This window comes from Ostrea edulis, chromosome 1 (assembly GCF_947568905.1).
Source record: "Ostrea edulis chromosome 1, xbOstEdul1.1, whole genome shotgun sequence".
In the NCBI taxonomy this organism is placed as follows: Eukaryota; Metazoa; Mollusca; class Bivalvia; order Ostreida; family Ostreidae; genus Ostrea; species Ostrea edulis.
Genome location: NC_079164.1, coordinates 92,144,391 through 92,166,124, shown reverse-complemented (window position 1 = coordinate 92,166,124; position 21,734 = coordinate 92,144,391). Strand labels below are relative to the sequence as shown.

General features: G+C 33.3%; 1 protein-coding gene across 2 annotated transcripts; it reads left to right on the top strand.

Annotated features, from left to right (window-relative positions):
* Nucleotides 1-396: 396 nt before the first annotated feature.
* Nucleotides 397-21,436, top strand: LOC125674240 (uncharacterized). 2 transcript variants are annotated; one of them, XM_048911357.2, is made up of 3 exons: nucleotides 397-619; nucleotides 14,606-14,812; nucleotides 16,283-21,436. In XM_048911357.2, the coding sequence occupies exons 1-3, from the start codon at nucleotides 526-528 to the stop codon at nucleotides 17,380-17,382; spliced, it is 1,401 nt and encodes a 466-aa protein (XP_048767314.2). In that variant the 5' UTR covers nucleotides 397-525; the 3' UTR covers nucleotides 17,383-21,436. The 2 variants fall into 2 exon arrangements, with proteins under 2 accessions (XP_048767314.2, XP_048767318.1); XM_048911361.2 differs by lacking the exon at nucleotides 397-619 and adding an exon at nucleotides 12,084-12,446.
* Nucleotides 21,437-21,734: the final 298 nt, after the last annotated feature.

The following is a 21,734-nucleotide window of genomic DNA, read 5'->3' as shown; positions in this document are numbered from 1 at the left end:
CGGAATAAACGCTATACGGTTTATTCCGTGACATTATTTGGAGATTAAATTGGGCAGATATGAATTTTCTATTTATTTTTTGTAAATCACGGGAAAAAGTTATTGGGATTTAGGAAAAAAAAAACGAATTAAAGATCATTTCTTATGATAAAACTTTAAAAATGCACAAATTTAGTACGAAAACAAATTAAGAAATAACGTCAACAACGTCAAATATTATTCGCTCCGCGGAGCGAATAACAGGATAATGCCAGTACATATTGATTTAGCTCTCCCATATTGTGCTCATCAAGAATGTTATTTACCTAAAAGGAGGCCAAACTTAAGAGGACCGAACGTAAGTAGGGTCGAATCCTCTGGTAACCTACGCTCGGCCTTTAAAAAAAAAATTGTCGGTTACGGAAATTGCCGACTTGTTACGATTGATATAAACCGGTACATGTGTTGAAAATATGGGACATAGTCATAGGCCTAACTATAGAACATGTCGCACGTGTAATAATCTTGTCATGTGTGTGTTAGAGGATGTACGTGCTGCGTGTCCAGGGATACAAGAAGACATGGCATGTTAAGCGTTTCTGCATAGCCACGAGTCTTTCTATTGTCGTTACAACCTTGTGTAAGTATATTCATCATACTCTTTAGGAATATCGAATTTTCTCTGTTTCGAAAAATTTAGTGTCCTTGGGCTGTTCACATGGACTTGGTTCCGTTAAGAAATATTGTAAACAATACTATATTTTAAAATGAAGTATTGTTTTACTTTATCCTTTTTAAAGGTTACAGGGGAGCAAGCACCTGTCTGCCTGTGGCCAGTGTGGGTTGTGCATTATTAAAAATCTCAAATCTTAGATAGGAAATTTTATGCTAGGATTGAGTAATTCCTCTGTAGTTAAATTTACTTGAATTTAGTGTGATGTCAGATAAATGCAATGCACATTTTAAAATATTTTATGTACGAGTTAACATTGCATGCGTGTGCATAGGTCATGGTATGATGCAATTTGTAATTAATTTTTTTTTAATACTGTAAAATTCTTATAAAGCACATTTTTCTTAAGCATTATAATGTTTGATTTGATTCAATCTACTACCCTTTAATGCAGAATTTCTTAAAGTCATAACTGATAACAGTTATGTTTTAAACAGGTTGGGAATACTACCCCTATAGAGAGAATATTCTCGCAAAAATGTGATTATCCCAGTCTTGCGAGAGTAATATATCCAGTACAACCAAGAAAAACACCCATGGAGTACATCTCTTCGTGTTTCACGTGAAAAGAAGAAAAAGTGCTAAAATGTCGTGATACTTCTACAAATATATTAATCAAAACAAAGTCAAAAAACACTCAGAATGTGTTGGATTTCAGCCTCCTTCCCTCTTATGCAGCAATTTTGATATGCAATTTCTTGACTGTGTTACAATTCACATCATGCTGGGTGTGTGTGCATGTTGCACTTTTTCAGCATATTTGCACAGAATTGCCATTATTTTCAATAGAGACACCAAAACAGAGATCTGTTTATGATAATGCTTATATATACTTTCTCGCTAAAGAGGGATAATCGCGTTTTACAGGGCTTTCAACAAATTTAAAAGTATGAGGCTGAAATGAAAAAGTAGAAGGCGATCCAATGTGAACGGCACAGCCGTATCGCACGCGGAGCTATGCTCGGCGCCCTTATGGCCGGGGGCCATTGGGGCCGCTGAAGGCCCCCAGAAGCTCTGGGGTAAATGACGCAAAATCCTGCATTCTGGCGGTTTCCTGGCACTTAAATGCAGCTTTGAAATTGTCATTTTTTTGCCTGAAATTTTTACTTTTGCCATGAATTTATTGTTTCATAAGTGAAATTTTCTGTTCATGCAAAGACTTAAAAAATTCAACATTGCAAAGTACTAATTTTGATGCAAAATGAAAAATAAAGTGCATCAAGATAACTACATGTAATTATTTTTTGCAATGCTGTATCAATTAATTTTTAAGTGTCTTTGCTTGAACAGAAACTTTCACTTTTATTTCTACATTTGTACTGAAAGTTTATAAGACTGAATTGTTTTGTAAGAAACAATAAAACCCAAACAATCTTTATTACAAATTAATAAGTAACATTTTAATGACCTATAATTTTATTTTTCCACAAATTCAAATTAACAGCTACAGATTTGTTGGTAACATAGCAAATTTGTGCTGAAAAATTCTACTTTCGTTTTTTTTTAATACCACGTGGGCATCTGCAAATTAAAAAGAATAGCAAGTCTGAAATCTTTCCTGATTAAATTCTGTTTTCGCTTTAAAATTGTTGATTGATATATAATACTTGTGTCACTTTCGCTTCTGGCCTTTTTAAAGCCGAAACTGAACAGGGTATTTGTTCTCTTCATTCCGTCAACATCATTGATTTTTACGTTCAGGACTTGTTGTTATCTTTCGGAACTTCTCGTCTGTGTTGTTACGAATTGGGTAAATCCGAGGCTTTCCGACTATTGCAATTGATGTATTATTTTCTACACCAACAGACGACCAATCAGGTGCCGGTATTTACCTGAACTAAATTTAGCGCAAGTAAACACGTTTGATATGGCCGCGATTTCTGAGTCTACTAAAGTTTGGAAGATGTTTAAAGTTTTATAAAAGGTTTTTTTCATTGGACAAACATTTTTGTCACTAAAGTAGCCGGCACCTAATGTTACTATAGGCGGCGGAAATCCGCCGGCTACCGGCTACTTTTGAAAGCCCTGGTTTTAGCGAGAGGACCTCGCCAATAGGGGGAGTGTTCCCACAGAGCTCCAGATAATTTTTCACCACAAAGAGTATTTACTCCCTGATTTTCAAATCAATGAGTATTTTGCTTTTCAGAAAAATTCAAAAGTTTATTTTGTTAATTTACTGATTAGCTTTGCTCTTTTGCACAGAAGATGTCACCAGATAAACGATACTTCTTTCGTTAAACTTTAACTTTACTTAAAGTTTACACTAAAAGGCTGCTCCAGCTATTAACGGGGAAAATCCTTTGCAGTTCTTTTTATTAAAACTATTCATTGTCATTGGGAATTTGATACTTATCATTGATACATTGAATTTGAATATGTCAAACACTCAGTCACATGATTATGATCCAATTATGTATATCATTCGTCCACGATTGATAATACAAGGGGTTTTTTCTGTGCTTTCGACCGCACATTAACTGTTTAAGAAAGAAAGTATAACAAGTAGGCCTATATAATAGTGTTTTGAGTTAACTATTCCAATTTTTCAAAATTGTGATTGTCATCAAAACACGTATTTCATAGCGCTAAATATCATGTATGATCAAGCCCTGGGCTAACCTCAATTCATATAAATAGATAATTCATATTTATACCATACTACATGTATCACAAATACGCGGACTAATACGCATTATTTTGGGAATGTAAAGCGTATTTACATTCGCTATAAATGCGTAATTGTACGCATGATTTTCAACTTAAATGCGTATTTGGTCAAATTTAATGAGTATTTACGCTGATACGCACCTTATCTGGAGCTCTGTTCCCAACCTGTTTAATGATGAATATATTAGAAATGATGGTGAGTTAATACAACCTGTTTAATAATGAATATATTAGAAATGATGGTGAGTTAATACAACCTGTTTAATAATGAATATATTAGAAATGATGGTGAGTTAATACAACCTGTTTAATAATGAATATATTAGAAATGATGGTGAGTTAATACAACCTGTTTAATAATGAATATATTAGAAATGATGGTGAGTTAATACAACCTGTTTAATGATAAATAAATATTGAAAAATAAAAGAACCTTGAAATACTTATCATATCTATGATTCAATATGTATAACTTCATAGAATCAGAGTGAATCTGAAGCAATAAGCCCGTCAAATTAGAAAATGTCAATTTTTGAATCATTGTCATCCTGTCAGTAATTCCTGCTCGTAATCAGAAATCTCTGATGTGCATTGACTACGGATGTCACCAGTTCGGGAAAATGCAAAAAAGAGGCACTGCATGCGCTGAATGTCAGATTTGTAAATTTAAAAAAAAATTTAAAACATGCCAATTTTAAAGCAAATTCACTATTAAAATTTCGTTTGAGTGACACATTTGCGTTATTTAATTACTTTCTTACACTTAAAATACTCATTAATAAAGTCATTCATGACACAATGTAAAATGTGTAGAACTTTGCTCACACCAGTTTTCGTCTCTGAATACGACCTCAGTGTCAGGTACCCAATTGAATTATGTTTGGCAATCATCATTCCCATGTCCGTGTATACGACACAATGGCGGTTTATACGAAACACTGAATTGTAGGTATGCTCTTAAGCAATATTCCCTTGTTTATCTTGCTGAATTTTTCTTCAGATCTTGGGGGATAATCCGATTATATTAGTTATACTGATAGGTCTTAATTGATGCATAATTGGATATTTTAAAAAATACCATTGTATTGTTTTAAAACAGAATAATGACAATTACAATCAAAGCTTGTACTTTATAATTCAACAGAAAACATCTCCACTTAATTTTAACTTGACTTTGAATAGTTTGCTGAAAGGAAATAAAACCTCAGTGAATATATTCAGGACAATTCCATATATATTTTGTTGTATGAATAAGAAATTATGTTCTGAAAAATATATTCAGACACAATATTGCTTTCTAGAAATATGGTTTTAATATGAAATGTACAGTAAAAAGTGAGTGTATTACATTGTATGCTGTCAAACAGATCCGACACAATGTCTGGATTAAAGTCTATTAAGATCCGGCACAATGTCTGGATTAAAGTCTATCAAGATATTTTTATAGTGCTATTTTTGGTTCAAAGTGGACAAAAATTCACAGTTTGGTGGTGGACTGAATTGATAGCTTCTTTTAAAAAGTTTTTTAAAAAGTTGACATTTTTTGAAGCCATATTTAGCAGTTTCTTTACAAACTGGTACACTAAATGTATGCATAATATTGTGGCCATGAAGATATTCAGAGAATCAGTTGTCTTTGTTACAAGTTTGCAACCCATGATATAAAGGATTTTTACTTCTATATATATCTTTACCACACATACAGTTAGCCTAACGAAAAGATTGTACTGATGACTTGCACTGTTGCACATTTATAAATATTTATCTCCCTATGCGACTTAATTAGTTTTCCCTCAGCATCGTTTGTAACTTTAACCACCATCGAACATGTTTTGAGAGTTTAATTTGTACGGTTTTAACAATGCCGGAGTATGGGGCAGCATGTAGACAGGATGAAAATACACCTATTGGTTTTTATTTAGAAAATAAAGACAGCATGACATGATAAGGGCAGTCTTAAAATTTAAAATACCTTGCAATCTTAACTCTAAGTGATTATTTTGTGATCCACTTTAAGACCAGTCTTAAAATTTAAGTGCATTTTTTAAATTATTGATTTAAGTTTAAAACAGTTTCATCATCTTGGAGCCAGGAACTATCAAGATATATGCTAACTCCAGAACAGACATAATAATATACCCCAAGATTTTTTTGTAGAAACAAAATGAATGCAAGTAAATTTTTTGTGAAATGTCACGGAAAATTATGTTATTGCAAAACATCGCTTATGTCCTTAAATGGAATAATCATTCTTCTTATTGGGTTAATGTCTTGACATTCTAAGGGTCCTTACTTGTAAAATTTTAAAAAATCATAAATTTATAAATTTAATAATACCTTTTGTGAAAATCAGATTTTTGTTTTATAACTGAATGAGGTTTTTGTAGTGCATCTTTCATTATTTTTCAGTAGTGATGAGACAGTTGATGGGTTTTTTTTTTAAAGACAGCTATGAATATGAGGTAAAACGTTAATTGTATTTATTACACACTTGTGTCTTTTTGTGTACCTGTTTAGATATTTTTGGACATATTTAGAGAATTTATTGAAACCATTGCTGATTATAAACATAAAATGTGTAATTGTGAAAACAGCTTTCCCGAGTGTCCAGTTCATCTGTCATTGAAAAGTATAAAAAGACATTACTGATGCAAAGTTTCATAGTTTTATATGTAAAATTTGCATTGTTGAATAGATAAGTAATATGGCATATTATATACAAAGTTAAAGGTATATATGCCTTATTAAGGTGATTCCATGCTCACATTTTTATTTCTTTACAAAAGTATGCAAAATGTTTGTGGAAAATAAAGGAAATCATTCACATACAGTGATGATACAGGATTTGATAAAGAATTTGATGAAAACCGAGTTATTGCCCTTGGAATTGATATTTTGAAAGATATAATTGATTATTGATATATAACTTAGACTTTTGAAATATTTTATGGTTAACAAGATTTTTTACAATAACTATTGGAAAAGACTCCAGCAAAATTTATGTTCCTATCATGCATAGATCTAAAGAAGCAGTCACACCTTACTGGATAACAAACAGATTGATTGAATATTGTTTTACGTCCCTCTAGAGAATATTTCACTCATATGGAGACGTCACCACTGCCGGTGAAGGGCTGCAAAATTTAGGCCTATGCTCGGCGCTGATGGCCATTGAGCAGGGAGGGATCTTTATCGTGCGACATGGGGCCTCGGTTTTTGCGGTCTCATCCGAAGGACCGCACCATTTAGTCGCCTCTTACGACAAGCAAGGGGGTACTGAGGACCTATTCTAACCCAGATCCCCACGGGATGCATAAACAGATGTCGCACAGATAAAAATAATCGTGACATAATGCTGTTCATTGGTATCTGTTGATGAAAGTCATTCCCACTGCTGCTTGGGGCTCCTGTGATTAGTGTATGAAGCATAGAAAATGCAAAAAAAAGAACTGCACGATTACTGGACATGTACCTGACAATTAACGGTCGATTAATGGACATTACCGTTTGAATAACGGACAAGTACTGGGTTAAACGAACATGGGACGTATGAGAAATTGATATAGCGTTCTTTCAATGTTAGACGAACGTACTTGTAACGGCCACCTGACTGACAAAATGGATATCATCGAAAGTGCATGATATATATCTTTTCAGACTTATCACCCTCGCATATTTCCATGATGCTTCCAAAATGAAGGTCTACAAATGTTGGGAAGGGTAAAATCAGGGCACGGGGAAAGGCTATAAGACCCACATCTCCTCCCTTTGACAATGCTGGGGAAGAGCAGACTGTCCAAGAATCACAGGTAGAAATCCTGTCTGAATCTCGAGAGATTCCCGAAGGCATTATCGTCTGAATAACGGATAGTTACTGGGTTAATAGACGAATGTGGGACACATAGAAACTGATATAACATTCTTTCAACGTTAGACGAACGGACTTGTACCGGTCCCATGGACCTCCATTTGACAACAGCTATTCACCAATTTCATGCATTTCTTGTCCCTAAACATATGGTTGGTGTCCATTACATCTTCGTTTGACCCGCTGCATGTGCGGTAGTAGTTCGGTTATGACTCTTGTCCACCGGACATTAACAGGTATGAACTGGACAAGTACAGGAAAAGAAATGCACGAGTTCCGATTATAACGCATAGGTATCATACTCTAAGTGGACTCCATAGTCCGGTGGTGTCCGATTCAAGATTTGAACATGATCAAAACTTTCCGCGGGATAGATTGGACTTTGTTGGCCGAAAGACAAACGGAGACAAACAGATTGACAATTTTGTTATCTGATGGACGTCTGTTAGCGTTATCCAGTAAGGTGTGATTGCTGCTTCAATAAATCATACGATGATATGCAAAAATACAGCACATATAGCTTTAAAGATTATGAGACTTTTAGTTTGGTTGTAAATCCTCCTTAGCATTTAAAAGCTAATTAGCTAACTGAAAGTGAGTGAGTGGTGAATGCACCTGCAGATCTGGTAAGTAGTACATTGCATTGAATTAAGTCAGATGCAGTTTATAAAACTTTAGTGAAAAGTGATCCTTACTAGTTGTTTACATATCAAAACTGGAGATTTAAGTAAACATGATAATTTACATGATCGATGTTACATGCTTTTGTTTCGTGGTTACTCCAGCATTTATAATAAAAAACCTGTAGCAGCTTAAGGTAGATGTCAGTAACAGTGAAAGATAGACTAACTTAAAGTCACCTCTCTAATAGTTTTAATGCACAAGTACTACATACTTTACATTTATAAATTTAACTCGTTAAAACAATTCATTATTTTAGGTTTATTTGCTGCATCAATCACAGTCTATTAATATCCAATGCATAAATAGAAGAATTTAGTACATTAGGTGTAATATGATATTTATATCTGTTGAAATTTTTAATACATGTACAAAGTATTGATTCTTCTGATAAGGCTAGAAAATAGAAGATCAAGGGTGAGTCAATTCGATGCTTGTCCGATGAGGGGGGAGGGGGGGAGGCGTTTTTTAAAAAATTTGTTCTCCAGAACAGCAAAGCCAACTTAAGCCATGTTAATCATATTGATATTGAAGCATCCTTAATGTTGTGTGGATTAGAGTTTGGTGAAGTCATGACCCCAAGGGGCCATAATGAAGGTGGGATTATAATTTGGAGTCTAAATTTTTCATAGAAAAAATTAAAGAAGGTAAAATAGTTTTAAAATCTTGTGAAGAACAGCAGGTCCGAGGTTACCCAGGTAAGCATTGTGGCCCATAGGTTTCTTATTATTCAAACTGATTCCAAAGTTTTTCAATTGATGGTAAATATTATTGAAATGATTTGTGGTAAAAATATGCCACATCATGCTTCATTTTTGTTTTGGAAGTTCTTATTCAAGTAAACTTAGTCTCTGATCTCTAATTTTGTTTTGGAAGTTCTTATTCAAGTAAACTTAGTCTCTGATCTCTAATTTTGGTCCAACAGCATATTAATTGACTCTGATAGAAACAAATATTTTAAAAGTTTGTATTTGGCAATGTTATCAAATTTACAATCAGTAGAATTAACTGCAATTCAGTTTGAAAATTGTTACAAGCAGGAAACTACACTTTCAGATTTTTTCAATCTTTACATCTTGTGTACATGTTCAATAAGCTTGACGCTGATTACGAATTACTGTTGATTACAAGTACCAACACCACTTAATCAATAGGAAACACGTTGTATTTCCTCAGGCAAACTATGTAAGGAAAAAAACCGTGTTTATTGTAAAGTGATTTGACAAATTTGTTATCTTCAGTACATGTTCTTGCATTTAACATGTTTAAACATTGACATCATGATTTTGACAGCATTTTAACAGAATTTTTATTAATTAGTAAATAAACGTCTAACTAACAAATGCAAAATATGTTCAACATAAAAAGGCATGTTTTTAATTCATTTTATGAGTATTTGTCAGTAAATTCTCTAATTACAGATTGTCAGTCTGGTTTTAGGCCAAAACACTCATGTGAAAGTACTCTTATTTCTCTAGTAGATAGATGGCTTAAAAATATTGATGAAGGTAAACTTACTGGTGTAATTTTTATAGACTTACGGAAAGCATTTGACACTATAAATCACAAGGTTTTATTACACAAACTCAAGTCATTTGGCATATGCAATGATACTTTTGAATGGTTTAAATCATATCTAACAAATCGTACACAGAGAGTTATTTGGAAAGGCAATTTATCGGAGGAAAGAAATGTAACCATTGGAGTTCCGCAAGGCTCTATTTTAGGCCCATTGTTTTTTATCCTGTATATTAATGACTATCCACAAGCACTGAAACATTCTCATGTAAATATGTATGCAGATGATACTTCACAAGATGTAACAGATAAGTCAGTGGAAAATATTGAGTCAAAGATGTATGAAGATCTTCAGCGCAGTATAATGTGGATTAAGGAAAATAAATTAAGCTTAAACCTGTCTAAAACTCAATGTATGCTTATTGGATCGGCACAAAAATTATCAAAGTATCGAAAATTAAATTTAGTGATAAATAACCATGTCATAGAATGTGTTCAGGAGTCAAAATTACTTGGTATTATTATTGATGAAACTTTGTCCTGGAAAAGTCATATAGAATCACTTATGAACAAGATTTCCAAGAGAATTGGCATTTTAAGAAGAATAAGATATTTTATGTCAAACGATGCGCTGCTGAAGATTTTTAATACTATGATTTTTCCACATTTTACATATTGTTGTACTATATGGAGCAATCCAAGAAATGCTGAAAATGTGAATAAGCTTTTTATATTGCAAAAACGAGCTGCAAGGGTAATTCTTAACATCAGAAATTTTGAAACACCATCTAATGTCATGTTTACAGAACTTAACTGGTTGCCTCTATCAGATTACTTTGTCTATAGAAAAGTCATTTTAGTGTATAAAGTTTTACATGGTTTAATGCCAGATTATTTAAATGTTTTTAAATATGTATCAGAAGTCAGTCAGAGGCAAACTAGAAATTCTTATTCAAATATTTTGTATATACCCAGGGCAAAAACAGAATATTATAGAAGATCTTTCAGCATTTCAGGGAGCACAGTGTGGAATGCCTTGAGTCAAAACATAAGAAACTCAACGAGTGTTGCGTGTTTTAAGAGAAATTATCTTAGAGATTATCACCATACTTTTTAAGCTTCATTTTGTATTCTATTTATCTTACATTCATAATTATTTCTTAAGTTTATATGTATTCTACTTCTTTTAATCTGTGTTTATTTTACTAATATCTGTCTGTATGTATGTTATATGCAGGACCATATTGAAAACTAGCGTTATCGCTAAATATGTAATCCTGGTTAAATAAAGGTCTTATTATTATTATTATAACATCATGGAATACATTCTGTCAATTTAAGGATTAATTTGATTAGCTAAAAGCTGCTTTTGATTTTGCAACTTTACATCATTTGATCTGGAAACTATATATATACATACACATGTGTAGTCTAGAGTAATTCCTGCAGAAAATTTTATTGTACTAGCTCATTCTAAACAGTACATAGGTTATTTCCTTAAAATATAAGTAATATATTCTCAGTCTAATTAAAATCATTTTGAATTTCTAATTGCTGTGATACCAGACTCTACGCTGGTTTTTGGTGATCAGAAAAGATATGATTTGATTGTGTATATCGTGAGTATGCGTTATGTTATTTTTGTTGTGATCATCCTATATAGCTCAGTGGTAAACTAAATTGTGAGGATGAATATGCAGGGCAAATTTTTGTAGCTGACATTTACATGTAACTCAACATTTCCAACATAATGTTGGCAAACATGCAATGTAAGTATTGTCTTGTCCAGCCCTTCTGTCACAAAGTTTGTGAACACTTTTTCCTACAGTACCAAGAGTATATGCAAGTGTTTATGCAGGGCGCCTTGGTTTTATTGTTGTCGAAATTCAGACATCTGAGAATTTCTGCACTGTAGAATTAATCATTTTCTGTGTAGTGGAATGTTAGTGAAAGCAGAACTGCTTCAGTTTAAATTCATTTGGAGTGCAATGTATTAACAGTATGTGATTTTCTGCGCTATAAAATGGACTTGGTCATTTGTGGATGTTTGTGTACAGTTTCTGCTACAATTTTTATTGGATTGGAAGAAAACTTGATAGAGATTTACATGAATCGTAAAGAATAAGACACCTTGCATTTTCAAACGAAAGTAGGATTTTCATTACAATATCATTGGGAGATGAGTTTAGAGTACAGAGTCTGCTGCAGTTTATTTTAGATTGGAACAAAACTGGTAAGGGATGCCCATTACCATGTGTAAAATAACTCGGACTTTATCACTTTGATATACAGAGATGTTCAAGTATGAATACAGTTCTTGAGATTGGCATGAAGTTTTACATATATGTTTAGGGGGACCAGGCCCTGCCATCATAAAACATACTTAAGTCTGAGAATGTTCTCGAAAAGAAAATCTGAAACTTGTCAAAACTTGGACTTAAATGTTAGATTTTACACAAATTCTGACTGCTCAAATAAAAGAAAACTCTTTAAGTTTGAGATTTTTTCGAGAAATCCAAGCCGGGCTTGTAAGTGTTTAGGGAGGACGGGTTGAACCCGTCCTCCCTTAGTCGGACAGGTAAATGTTATAAATATGTTTTGCCATTTTGGGTTATATCATCATTATCATGCCCTTTCCAAATATTCTGTATATAATTGTTCCTCTTTGAATGAGGATTGAAAAATTGCCATTATATTTTTATCAATTTGAATCTTGTGCCCCAGCTGTTGCTGCTCTTACTTCCTAGGAACCACCGATTTTCTCTCTCGCTGTTACACAACATTGAAAGTGTACCAGAGAGAAAACTCGTGGGCTCCAATGATACTCCTTCTGTAGACTTTGACTCATTTACATACTTTGTTTCATTCATTACTCCCTCACCAAAGCATGAAAACCTGTCAACTGCACATGTAGTGCTTGACAGGAGTGATCTGTTCTGCAGTGAAATTCTTTTAGGACAATTTACACCATGAATAAAAGTTTGGATACATTGAAGACAGGTATCTATTTCTAGCAGCGATTTCATTGCAAATTATGTAATTACTCAGTTTTCAATGTTTCATAGAGGAAAGTGAAGAACTTAATTGTGTTTATTAAAAAGAGATCATTTTACAGTTTCCTTAAAATAAAATTATTTAGAATCTTACATGTCCATTTTCTTCTCTCTGTCATAAAACATGTACACTGTGATCTTATAGTGTCCGTAGTGGTGATTATTAGATCGTATATTGACTTTTTACAGTACTCGGTGCAGTAAGTATGGCGAGTCTCCTGAAATAACTCCGATTTTGTTTCTTTTTCTTTCATGTAAGCAAGTTACTCTTACTTTGTACTCTAGACCCATAATTTAGATTTTACAACTCGATATAAATTATCATGCCTGAAAACAGAAATGGGAATTGTCAAGATTGTAAAAGCATAAGATTGTGTAACTCCATGGAAGGTCAAGGTTATGAGGTGACTGTGATGTAATTGCAGTATTGCATAATTCTAAATGAGTAGCCTAAAACAGAATGAATTAAGTAATCTTTATTTTAAGTTGACAGCATTAGTTCTGAAGAGTTATGTCTGTGATATACATCAAAATATGTCATATGGTTACTATGCATTATAGCTAACCTGGCCTGGAGGTTATAAAACTTTTTTGAGCACGTTTTCATACTCAAACTCCGTGCTCCAAGTCGTACTCATACTCAAAAGTGAGGGTTATAAAACTTTTATAAGATTATTATCATACTCAAATGGAGTATATGCTGAAGATTTTTTTGAGTATGCTTGAAGCTTGTTCAGAGTTGTAGTCAAAACTAACATGGCCGAGTTTGAGTACAAGCACGGTAAATGTTTTATAACCTCCAAGCCTGAGCACATTCTGTACAGCCTACATGTACTGAAATATACCGGATTACGTTACACAATAACCAGGATTGGAAGGTTCAGTCAGTTTATCTACTAATAATGTTAGTCTGTGGTCAGTGCAACAGGCATATACTATACGTATTACAATGTTCATTAAATCACACATACACGTAATTCATTTTATGTATTGAAAGCAAGCTTAAATGAATTTGGTTTTAAACTCCGTGAATCTCTCATACACTCGCTAAGAAGTGGCAAACAAGTTTTTTGTTTATAATGGAGCAGATTCTCCTTGCAGGCAGCATCATGCAGTGTTGATACTTTATATTGTGACTATACGGCCAATTCAACTTAATTAATAGATTATCATCCAGGGTCACCAAAAAATATGGAGCGGGTGGGAGTATTTTTTTTTGTTTTGTTTTTTTGATTTTCTGAGGAAAATATTAATGACAAACGAGTTTTTTTTTCAACAGAAGTGCATCATTTAATGCTAGATGGATATCAATCTATGCTTATTTCACAGACGAATTCCAGGTTAAGCTTTAATTTCAAACACAGAAAGATACCAAACTTCTTCAAGATATGAAGAACATTGATCCTTTCTTTCATTTACGCCCGTAAGTACGTGAGAAATTAAGAAAACCATATGATCTATTTTCTTCACATTGCTATATCGGAAATGTACACAAGAAGTGTAAATGGGTGGCGTCGGTGGCCTAGTGGTTAGGCTGTCAGACTCTCAACGGAAAGGTTGTGGGTTCGAGTCCTGGCCGAAGCAGGGCCGACGTTGTGTCCTTGGGAAAGGTACTTTACACCAATTTCCTCACTCCACCCAAGTGTAAAAGGGGTACCTGGCTATAGGCAGTGAAAGATATTGTTAGAATATTAGTGCTCTAGCGCCTGCAACGGCAGCTTACACTGTATACGTATGCATCTGAGGAAGCTGAGAAAGTTCTAGATTGCTAGGTCTGCCAGGGTAATAAATGTTTTGTAAAGCGCTTTGAGCAGCATTCACTGGAAAAGCACTATATTAAAAACCAATCATCATCATCAGTACCAGAGTCGGACATGGAAAATTTTCCGGAAATCGCATGTTCCGCAAAGTAAAACAATTCAATAATTCTGGGTGGGCCGATTTTTGAAGGGCGGGCAGGGATGATAATCTATCAATTAAGTTGAATTGGCCTAAGATGAAGCAGATTCTCCTCGCAGGCAGCATCATGCAGTGTTAACTAGAAGTTAAGTTTTGTAGATTCTCCTCGCAGGCAGCTTCATGCAGTGTTGATACTTTATATTGCAGTGTGTGTTGTGTTCCTTCATTATCAAATAACTACCTCTTATGAAACCGATGACAGGCAGACCTTCCATCCAACCTTCTACAGACGTATCAGGAGCGCTCAGCAGACGGAGAAACTGACATACTCCGGGAAGTTCCCTACAGACACTCGTCATTCTACTTGGCTCAAACACTACTGTTATGGAAATCCATCTACACCAGCTGCAGCAGGTACAGCAAAATACAAGATTGTTGTGACTCTATAAATTGCCATCATGCTTGTAACACCTCCACCCCACCCCCCAACCCCCCACCCCCACCTTGACAAAGTTGGAGGGTGTACATGTATTTGTGTGATGTGATGGTATGTTTGTATGTTTACACTGATAGATATTGCATCAGATTCAATGTCACGTTTATAAAATAATGTACACCTCGTCCTTTATTTAAGAGATACTCTTGCTTTGCAGTGATTTTGTTTATATGTCATTTTATGATTTTTCTTTTGGAAAACAATATGCATGCTGAATTAAAAATCCAGTTGGATAAAAGTTTTTTAAACTTGCATACAATTCCCCGAAACATATTTGCTTGTTACAAAAAACTGACGTGTTAAGGAACAGGATGTGAGATATGAACAAATATAAATTGGATAAAAGGAAGAGATGAGATCAGACACTTGTAGTTCTAGATTATTTTTCATGCGGTGATAAACTTTTGATAAACTTTGCGGCAATGAATTCTCAATCATTTTCACTTTTTGTTATTTAACTCGGTACACATACGTTTTTTCATACTTTAAAACAGTATTTATTAGGGTAAAAATAATAATCAGCTTGCTTATTTAAAGAGAAATTATAGACTATTATTGTTATCCAAACCCCCTGTTTTAATGGACAGTCACTCTCCATTTTACATTTTGTCATTTATTAGGTGGTAACTTTGTGTTGAGTGATATATTGCTAAACTACACATAACTCTGCCATTGCCATTATAAGTCAAGAACTGACCTAGCTATTGATATAGTTTTGTACACTAGTTCCCTTCCATGTCTCTAAACGTCAAGCATTGACAAGAATGCAGCATGTATGGATATGATTTAGTAGTAACATGCAGATTATGTAATTTCATGAAACATGACTGGTTCACATAATATTTGTTAAAGAAGATGTAGACAAATCATAAAACTGTCACTTTATAGGAGTATCTGACCCAGTATATGAACAGCATGACAGATAAACCTATCTAGTGGCACCTGCCTGATGGCTTGATGACAAAAGAATATAATGTACAAACCAGCCCTCTCACTGTGTACCAGTCTTATTTTATCTGCAGATGGTGGATAATACAAATATTGTAAGGTCATTCGATTTCTTTACAAGCCCATCGTCGCAAACCACAATGTTAATGTTTCATTCCATTCCACAAAAAATGGAATGAAACAATAACCTGTGGTTTGCGACAATGTTACAGGCTAAGAACCCAGGTTAAACTTGGCTTGTGAAAATGTCAGTGTATTGCATGTAAAACGCTTTAGATATGACATGTACATGTATGAACTCTGTTTATGGAATTCACATCAACACTTCTTCATCCTGTTCATTATACACATTGTAAGCCTTGCAAACTACAGGTGTTATGCAAAGTACGGTGTATGGATTTAGTGATTAATGTTAATCAAGATTATAAATATTTTTATAGGTGTTGTGCCAGAAGGGTTCGTTCTTGAACAGGTTCACATTCTCCTGAGACCGGGCATCACATCCTCAGAAAGTATCCACAACTGTGTCAAAGTACCAGCAAGCAGCCATCTTTTAGCAAACCGCACTCATTACCTTCTGAAAAATTCTGCTCTGCACAAAACTTTTCAAAATGCTCCGGCCATAAACAGCAGTATCCATTGTAAGAAGGAGCAGTTGCATCCCTTGGCACATCTTCAGTTCCAGGAGTTAGGAAAAGCATACAATATGTTGTATATGAAAAAATGGAATATTGAAACAAGTCATGTTGCCCCAAAGCATTTTAGAATTCATTCCATGGACAAAACAGATAGTTTGTCAAGTCTTTTGTCGTTTCTATATGGCATGTTACCTTATAAGCATTTTGAAAACATAAATATTCAGAAATTGGATGCAGTCACTATCTCTAAAATTAGGAGCATAAATTCAAAATTGTCAGAATGTAATTTTCTGCCCAATCTGACAGATTATCTCAATCAACATTTTGTTAAACTTTCACAAAAGGAAGTTGGAATTAATCATTTTGCTTCCAATACCTTACCAAATATGTGCTCTTCATTTCAAAATTCAAGAAACAGTACAGCAGAAAATATAGTGAAAAATACCCTACTTTTAATGGATAAAGGAGTGAAGTCATGCAGCAGTCATCAGAGATGTCGGGAACTGGCGGATCTGCACACATTTCCATGGTTACAAGAATTTGTGAGAAATGTTAGGATGATAAATCATGTTTTTGAGAAAGTGTTTATCTATGCTGTGGATCGAGCCTTTATTTCATACCTAATGTCATCACTTAGACATCGCAATGTCAAGGTCACTCACCCAGGGTCACACGTTGCTATAGAGATCTACAGAAACCTGTATGAAACAGTTAATCCTTACTATGTAAAAATTTTGTACAATGGTAGAGATATCTCTCATCATGTTCCTCTGTGTACTAAAACATACCCATGGAGTTTGTGTAAGCTCAAGTACTTTGTTGATTTTCAAAGGCAAAAGTACAAGTCATTGTTTAAAGCTAGTCCCATGGTGCAGAGAAAGTGTCATTTCCCTTTGTTATAAGATATTATGTTTTCACTAGAATGTTGACCTGCAGGTGCTCCTTATAAGGTATCACTAGGATGCTCTACACTTGCAGGTGCTCCTTATAAGGTATCACTAGGATGCTCTACACCTGCAGGTGCTGCGACTCCACACAGATAGTGATTCCTGTGTGTCGACCATGCTTTCCCGATAACACAACAAATTGTGTTAAAGCTCTCAATTTATGTTACCTGCAGAGCATGTCAGACATGAAGGGGACACTGTCCTTCTGTCTGTCTGTCTGGAGTTGTATTCCTTGGAACACGATCTCAAGTGTGACTTGGACAAATGTTAGCATATCAAAAGCATGTGTACATAATTTTGTTAAAAGCTTTAAAAGAAATTTAACAATAGCAGTCTGGAATTTTGGTTTAATCAGTTGGTGAAAAGTCATGGGGATGTTTAATATCATTCTCTCTCATGATTGATAGACAATAAACAGTCTGAATTTGGAATCTAACTAACTTTCGAAATTTTCATAAACAAATACAATTTACGGTATATGTTTGCATTTAGTTTATTTCATAAATCAGCACTGAGATTTTTTTTATATTTTAAACATTTGTGCTAAATAAACCTTTTAAGAATATAAGAAATCAAAATTTTGACTTAAATCTATATTCTCAGTTGATGGTCTTAAGGCCTAGGTAATAAACCTGGTATATTCTGTAGACATCTTGTACTCCTTATATTGATTATAGGTTGCTAGGATCATGGTATTCCAAAAATAATTGGATGATTTAATATGATCTCCAATCTGTACTACTGCAAGTTTAGTTTTTGCTAGTTTCGATTACCTGGAGCATTGACTGTATTTTGTTCTTTTTCTAAACAGTACATAAAATACTGTGTCACTATCTATTTGAATATATTTTTGCTATTTGTGATCAATACAATACAATTTTTGTTTATAACATTTGTGAAGAGCATTTTGTTCCAATTAAGATTCTTAAATTTGCGCAAGAGTTTTTCTTATCATGTTTCAAATTTTATTGTCGGAGTACAAATAGTCATATTAGTTTGAAAGTTAAAAAATGAATAAAATTTTAAGTATTGTGTCATGGCATTTTTTGGGAATGGTAAAATAACAAAAGATTTTTACTTTTATAAGGCATCGGTTGAGCTTATCATTTTAAAATTCTGTGTATATAAGAAAAGGTGGCATTATGAATGAATATTTTGTGTACAATGTTTGCAGAACATAAAAGAGTTCCCTGATATGGCTGCATTTATATATCTATATGTTCAAGAATCAGTCTCAAATTTATTTTTTGATCACTCTTCAAGTGTTCGTAGGATACTGTCTGTGTTGTGGAGTTAAATTAATTTTGCCAAGTTCAATACCTCTAGTTTTACACTGCCATCAATAGTGTCTCACTAAATAATGTTTAACAGTTGTGTAAATATGTCGGAGACTGTGCTTACCTACTATGCAATAGTATGCATCATAGACACCTTACATTGTAGACTGTGAGGGACTTGGGGTTTGTTTTTTTTTTGGGGGGGGGAGGTAAATAATTTATGATTTGGGTCCTTTTTATGAAGAAAAAAAAACAAAAACGTGACAATAATTATTAAATCCAAGATCTGATTTATTGTTGATTACCTACTGAAGTCTCATTTAAATTTTGAAAACTCCTACATAATAAATGTGCTTAGAAAACAACTAACAAGTTATCTTAGATCTGAAATATACCTACCCCGCATTGTGATATATCGTTAATGTGTTTGTATTGATGTGGTGTATTTTTATTTTTCCCATGCTCATTTCACTGATTGGTGCATTTAGATACTAAATATGCTTAATATTATAAGATTAAACATTATAGTCATATTTATTTACATTTCATTCTCATTACCAAGTCTATGGTGCTTAAGATTGTTGCTTGTCTGTGTGTATTTTGATAGCATTTTTACAGTGAATTCTTTTGAATTCAGTATGAGATGTATTAATTCAATGAAGAATTTATTGTCTTTGATTTTTCAGTTATATGTCTATGTTATTGGATTTTATTTATTTCTATTTATTAAATTTTTTTTTTGTTGGATTCTTTTGAATTCAATGCAAGATGTATTAATTCACTTACATATTGATTGATTTTAATGACTTGATATTGACAATTTGCTGATCATGGATTCTTTTGAATTCAATACGAGATGTATTAATTCCCCATTAATCAAATTTTATTATATACTAGTTTTTGTAGAATTAGTTTGATTAAAGGGCTTGAGTTTCATTCTAATTTTCCAATTCTGATATAAAACTATGAGTAAGGTCTCCAAGGAACATCAAATTTACAACCATGAATTATACTACCATACTAAGGAAGTAATTTCCCCTATCTATTTAAATTTAAAAAAAAAAAAAAATTTGGTTCAAACTTCATGAAAATTGTATTTTAAAGATTGATAATCAAATGAAGCTTAGTGCACTTACAGTCAAAGATTTACTGAACCATAATAGTCAATTATGACATCAAAACTCAAGTCCATGCTTCAAATAATGAATATTTTTGAAATGTAACTCTTAGAATTATACGAGTATGCTTTAGTGAATCTTTATAAAAAATCTTCTTCAGCTTTCATAATTGAAAGTAAATTACAGAGAAAAGAGACAGATTCTCGGAGTAATTTTATGGGTAATGTATAGGGAAAATTCATCTGTTTGTAATATCAATAGCTGTACATATAATTTTTGGATATTTTAATCATGAATGTGATTAATCCTTCCACAAACACATTCTGTAAATGTTGTAAGTCAGATTGAAAATTTAGCATGATCTGATTGAAAATACAATAAATGTGATAAAATACAATAAATGTGATAAAATACACTTCAGTCGTCCAACAAATAACTGAAAGCTCAATCTGATTAAAATCAGGTCCTTTGATCCGTTCGCGTAGATCTACATACTTTGTAGCGATCTACATGAGCGGGTTTTAATAAAATTGCTAGAAAGCTGCACTTATTGTCTCCCTTTATTTGATTTCTGTATGTTAATTAGACACCACTTTTGGATTTGTCACAGTTTGAGCAATAGATCAATAATGCTTTTGTGTATTTCCAAATGTAATGAAGATATTGAATGAACAATCGAAACATTAATGAAGTAAACAAGTAAAACTAAGTCTATAGACAGAAATAGCAATAAAACTTTGATTACATAGCTAGTAGTAAGCTTTGTAGCTATGTAATCAGTTTGTCACAGTGACTGATGTTAGCATTTTTAGAAGGTTAAAATATTGACATTTTCCTAGTGTATCTTTCAAAGAGCAGTGATCTCTTGCATACCTGACTGTTTCAAAGATGTTTCTACTATTGTCTGGTAGATATAATTGTCATTTATGCTTAGGATTTTAATATTAACAAGTTTTCAAAATTTCATTGTTAACAGATGAATATATTATATTTATAGTTATCTTCGCCCTTGGCTAGCGAAGATGATTTTTAGTAAGAGTAGTATTTCTAGTATATTTTAATAAATGGAAGTGGCTTGTATTCCAGATTTGAATTTGTAAGGTTACTGAAACAAATGAATAATAAATAGAATAATAATTAGAATAATCATTAGATGTACATACCCAGTATTAACTTTGATTCATTAGTACCCGTATAAATCGCATAAAACCCAACAAACCCTCTTATATTTAACAGGTACTTATTGGGGGGGGGGGGGGGGGGGGGGGGTGGGGGGGTATATACATCCACTCAATGCAAGAGGTGCAGTTGAGTATTATACAATGCATATGAAGTCAGGTATCTAATATTTGAAAAGGAGGATGGGTATTATTGTAATTATTTAATGCTTTAAAAAAAAATATGAATGCAGATGTTCATGATTTACATACAATTATTGATTTCTTGTCTCATTGCATACCGGTATTAATATCATGATCTGTTGTGGAGTTGAACAAAAATGATTGTTAACTCATCATGGTGTTGTACTTCAATGAGGATTGTTATTTGCTTGTTTTGTGAAAAATGATAGTTTGTTGGTGGTGAAAACATCGCAATAAACTATGAAAAAATAAATACTGTGCGTTTATTTTAATTACTAGAGTATATTGGGTTCTTGTACCTTGTCATAAGTTGTACAGCAGTGTACGGTGAATGAGTAAAGTAAGTGCACAAGATTTAACATGATAAGAGAGACAACCAAAATCACATCTGCTGTTTATGAAATTAGTAGTAGAGTTGATGAGCATACCAATCAGAAACAACTGTGAAACATATTCATACATGTAATGAACATTTATCACTTTGACACTACAACAGGTTTTGAAATGAAATTGTATTTTATGACTGTATTAAGTACTGTTAGCCCTGCATT